Source organism: Limulus polyphemus, unplaced genomic scaffold (genome assembly GCF_000517525.1).
Source record: "Limulus polyphemus unplaced genomic scaffold, Limulus_polyphemus-2.1.2 Scaffold76770, whole genome shotgun sequence".
In the NCBI taxonomy this organism is placed as follows: Eukaryota; Metazoa; Arthropoda; class Merostomata; order Xiphosura; family Limulidae; genus Limulus; species Limulus polyphemus.
This window is the reverse complement of record NW_013742366.1, coordinates 8,090-13,754: the sequence shown is the minus strand read 5'-3', so window position 1 is coordinate 13,754 and position 5,665 is coordinate 8,090. Positions and strand designations below refer to the sequence as shown.

Genomic DNA, 5,665 nt, shown 5'->3' with positions numbered 1-5,665 from the left:
GTGATGACTTCAAATTATTATAACAAGATACTGATTCTTATACTTACGAAATAAAAACAGATGACCTCTATAACGATATAAAAAGAAAATATTAATTTATTTGATACTTCAGACTATCCAAACGATAATTCTTATGGTATTCCGTTTGTAAACAAAAATGTTTTGGGTAAAATGAAAGATGGGAACAATGGGGAAATAATGACTGAATTTGTAAGGCTTATATCTCAAATGTATTCTTTAAAAATACAAGATGATAAAATCTGTAGGAAGTCCAAAGGTGTAAAGAAATGTCTTGTTAAAAATAGAATTACATTCGATGAATATAAAGATTGTTTATTCGATCAGAAAGAAATATATAAAACTATGAATCTAATAAGAAGTAAAAAGCATGAACATTAAGCTCGAATGATGATAAAAAGAGATATATATTAATGGTATTAATACTTTAGCGTGGGGGTCACTATCTAAATTAGAAATAACTGAAACTCTCAAAAGACTTATTCCCTGAAACAAACCCTTATATTTTTTATACTTTTTCCTAATAAATGGAAACAGTAAAAAAGTTAATGCTATTGAACCTACTCATAAGCTGAGTGAGATAGATGATGGCGCTAATTACTCTCTTAATTAAAAATAATTAAAAGTCGGTTTGGTGATGAAATTGTAGCTAGAATTTTTGCCTAATAGATTTAATAAAAAGTTAACTGAGAAAGATATTAAAGCAATGAATAAAATCTTTCCCTTGTTTATAATAGAATAAAAGATTGTGGAAATGATAAGAAGTCTGAATAGTATCCTTGATAAAATATACAAAATATGTTGAATAGAAAGAATACATGTGAAAATTACAACACAGTTTGCGAGCATGCATTTTTACAGAAAACACCGATGATATGTTTATACGAAAAATCCTAGTTACCTAGTTAAGTATAATGACTTCTCTAGTTCTGTTTCCTGCTCAAAATATGTACAATTATTGTGTTAACTCGTTTCCTGATTACATCACTTAAAAATATAATCATATATAATTCATCATAACCCCATACTATGACATAAAATGATAAAGATTAAAAAAAACTTCAAAGATAAATTAACATACAAATACTGACTTTCCAAATTCTTCTCCTTCTGCAAGTGTGTCAGGAATCGGCAGCTTGTTAGTCTCTGGTAACAGAAGAACTAAAAGTCCAGAAATTACAGAGAGTCCCCCGAATATTCCGAATGGAACTCCTTTACTTGTAGCTTTTCCCTGGATAGAAAAAAAAAATCTTTAGTTACGTCATTGGCCTTTTGATTCTCGCATTTTGCTATTCCAGACTCTTAAATCAACACCAAATCAAAATATTTTCAGCATGTTCTGAAGAAAACACCCAATTACTCTGATAAATAACTGTGATTTAATTTAAAAATCATAAAATTTTATGTCAAAAAATTTACAAGTCTCGTATGTACTGCTTTTTCCATACCATCTGTATGAACGTAAAAAAGAACCGCAGATGTTCATGAACAAAATTTAAGTCGTTGTTGCTGTTTGTTATTAAGCACAAAGTCACACAAAGGATATCGAAATCCGGTTTCTAGCGATGTAAGTTCGCAGACTGTTCGCTCTGCCACTAAAAGGCAAATCTGAGTCATTATGTAAATATATTTTCATGATGGGTTAACCATAAATTTATTTAAATAGCTACTAAACTATTTTAATTATTTTTGTGGTAGAAAAAAAATGTTTTTTATCCCAGGTATGAAGAATACCCTTCTCACAACTCAAAAAATTAATCACCTCTGTGTTCCTGTGAAATGATAAAACATAACATTTGATTAAAAAAGGGACCGTTTTCAAAATTGCCAATTAAATCATTTAATGCATGTTTGGCTATTATGTCCTGCTGGGAAATGTTTTGGGAAATTCTGAAGACGTGTAGCTAATGATCTTTGGAAGGTTTGCCTAGAGGAATATTATTAAGTCGGTATAAAATTACTTATTTTTGCTTTCTGAAAAAAACCTACTTTAATAATTTTGTTGTAAAATACGAATTTATTTTTTTAAACTATCTAAAACGTTTATTTTCTAAATAAGATTAAGCTAATTTTAAATTTTGCGAAGGTTTTGGATGGAAGTTTTGTTAGCAGATAGAACAAAGAAATTGAAGCATCATCTAGTTTAATCACAGAACAACCAAGAGCTTATCAGTTATATTAAACCCCTTTTGATTTCAAAACAGATATTCATGCAGTAAGCAAAGAAAGAGTATCAGGTATTTTTTAATGAAGTTGAGTTTAGGACAAATTAAAACTGTAATTTAGAATTACTCTGTATCCTTTGAAAACTATCCTTCTTTTTTTCCATGAATTAGATGAAACCGTTAAAGACAAACGCGGCATATTAATGTGAATATTCGTAATATGTTGTAACTGAGGATTCGGATTGTTTCTATGTTTCTCTCTCATTATTATGAATTTTCAAAATGTTATAAATATATATAACAGAATAAAGTATGTTGTTCAATATCAAACTATTTTAGTTCATAAAAAATCAAAGGTCAATTTGAACTTTAAAATAAAGAGTTGTGGTAATAAAAATACAAGGCCAAAACACATACAAATTTTGATAAGTTATTGATATCACAACGTATCGATAAGCTTTCAGTAGGAGAAGTTGTATAGTTTTGTGAAGCTTTGAAGAATAAATGATAAAGAGTGACTTTTAAGTCATGAAACCCGCTCAATCTTCGGAGTTCAGTATTTTAAAGAAACAATTGGAATTAAGAAGTTTACTAATTAAAGAGCATTAGTGTGTTTTATTGTGTTATTAATATAAAGTATACACATTTTATGGTAAAGCAAGGTGGATGTATTTTGATATCATTATAGAGTATTGTTAACGATAGCCAGCAAGTATGCAGATGTACATACAAAGAAGTTGAGATAAGTGTCACGTTAGTATGTTGGATCAGTGCATGTTCTTAATTTACACATGCCACTAAAAATAATCAAAATGGTATTTGTTTTAAATATGTTAATTCATGTTCAGAAACTATAAGAGATGAAATAAAACAGAATATTTAATCAGAATGCCATGCATGCAAAGTTGCTAAACTTTCCACGCGTATAATCCAAAATGAAACATTTACTGAGTTTTCTATAGCCAAATGCTCTTCTGATTTCTAACGTCAAAACGTGACTTACCAACTCCTTAACAAAAGGTGCTACCATTGATCCAATCCGAGCGGACATTGAACACGAACCTAATCCAACATTTCGTACAACAGTAGGGAAGAGTTCAGTTGAGTAAATGTAAATCACACTAAACGAACTGGCGATACACAACTTTCCGGTCATAGCTAAGGTTATTCTCAGCCACAAGAGATCTAATACACGTAAAATACACAATAACGAATCATAGTTTAAGGTCGCAAAATACAAAATACTTAAAATATAGATGTTTGTTTATATTTAAATACACTCCGACCAATTTAGGAACTATTTTTAGAATAATGAAATAGACATTACTACAGTAAATACTTTACGTTTGCTTCCTGGTTAGTCATACTGAAACATTTGTCCTGAAAATATCTGTTATATTGCAAGGCTTTTGTATTTTTATATATCTTTAATTCGAGCAAAAATAAGATTCAAAATTAATATTATTGAATTAAAATCACGTTTTGATACTGAGGATTTTACAGAGCATTAAAGGTTTTTCGTTGTACAAAACTTGAATATAGCTTTGATATTACGGAAACATCTGTTAAGTGAGTTCTTGCAGAGATCTTAAAATATAACGTTCATAAATGGAAACATCGGCACATTTAGATATGTAGATCTTAAAAAATCGAGTTGTTCAAAACTTGAAAATAGCGTTGAGAACTGGACCAATTGTTGGTTGAGATGTTGCAAAAGAAATATCTACTGAAGCTTTTCGCCAGACACTAATCATAGCAGAACCATCTGGAGCATTGACAAGGATTATTTTTAGTTTTGCATTTTTTTAGCGTAATTTTACAACTTCATATAGAAATAAAAAATTCTTATTCTGCATATTTAATCTACGGGGTGATTATAAATAAAATTTTGTGCTTCATCGCGTCATATCTCACAAACGATGTATATATGAATGAGAAATTACAAAGGTAACACACGGATGTCAATAACACAATTGTCACATGTTGCCTCCAGAGGCGCCATTATTACATAATGTGCTATCAATCAGATCAAATGTTCCAAATATGTTTTTCCAGCGTCTAGAATGCATTGCATCCGTGCTACAATGGATATTACAACAGCAACTTGCATCTTATCAGGTATGCTGGCTACTTTCTGGACAATTACATCCTTAAGGTCTGGAATTGTACGAGGCTTCGCACTGTAAACGCATGACTACAGGTACCCCCACAGCCAACAACGAGGTGGCCATTCATAGGGAAAGTAACATGAAATGATTCTGTCCTGAAAGTACTCTTGCAAGATGTATTGCACCTAACCATTATGCGGAAGGGCATCATTCTGAATGAATACCGCATTGTCTATCACATTTTGCTGCAGCATGAGAATCACAATGGTTGTGAGCATTAAATGGTATCGTGTAGCATTGACTGTGTGAGTTTGTAGTTTATATACTCATAATATTTTATGAAAGTACGAGCTAATTAGAAAGTTAGCTGTGAAATTACACCATACTGTCACCTTAGCGTTATGGAAGTGTGTAGGAAATTTTACCTGTGGAATAGTTCCTGACCAGATAATGCAGTTGCGCGTGTTGATTAACACTTTCAGAAACAGTGAGTTAATTCATCAGTCCATACGATATTGGCAGGCCACTGACCATCGATTTCAAGTCTTGACAAATTCAAAGTCAACACGTTGTATTAAATTTGTCTACTTTAGTGTTTGTACATGGTGAGGTTTGGTAAGGAAACATTCGCAAAGTTGACCGAAGAGCCTTATGAAAAGTTGAGATTAAAAAATTCAGACGCTAGGCAATAAAACGGGCATTGCTCTAGCCATGTACACTTGTGCTTGCTCGTTCTACTAGGGTATGCCTGACCTCAGCGATAGTTTCAGTAGACGTTGTTTGTCTGAATGCATGCGACTTATCACAAATGCAACCACTATCCTCAATTTTTTTCATATGAAGTTACGCAGAGCAACACTGGAATAAGCCCTGGGTGAATATTACGCACTATACGGTATTTCCTGAAAGTTGCATCAGCATTGTATCCGTTGGTGCAACATCATTTCAGTAGTTCAGCTCTCTGTACAGTTATCAGTTTCATGTTGGTTAAATGAGCTGCAGTGCGATCGACAGCCCTATTTATACCCATGGGAAATGTGCAAAAGAAACCACAGTATGCGTTATTTTGCAACATATGACAAATGGGGCATACATGATACCTATAACTACCTTGTGGAGCTTCACTTTCCTTTGCCATACTGTTTGTGAGACATGTCGCGCTGAACTTTGTAATCACCCTGTATTACGAATGAACTAAGAAAATTCCACACGAATTGTTGTTAAGACGCTGTCAAGTATATTAGAAGCACTCGGCACTTAATCATATTAATCTAATCATTATAATGATAAATGCTATTTTCTTTGGAAATCAAACCATAATTACAACTAATTTTGCATTAAACGTTTATTTAACAATGAACCTCTGATTCAACC

General features: G+C 32.0%; 1 protein-coding gene across 1 annotated transcript; it reads right to left on the bottom strand.

The window, feature by feature from the left end:
- Window positions 1-1,099: 1,099 nt before the first annotated feature.
- On the bottom strand, window positions 1,100-3,372 carry LOC111084437 (organic cation transporter protein-like; the record flags this gene model as incomplete). The annotated part of the gene is made up of 2 exons (XM_022381144.1): window positions 3,187-3,372; window positions 1,100-1,249 (listed from the first exon to the last, which is right to left on the bottom strand). Coding segments are annotated over exons 1-2 (303 nt in total), but the record flags the coding sequence as incomplete, so codon positions are not given.
- Window positions 3,373-5,665: the final 2,293 nt, after the last annotated feature.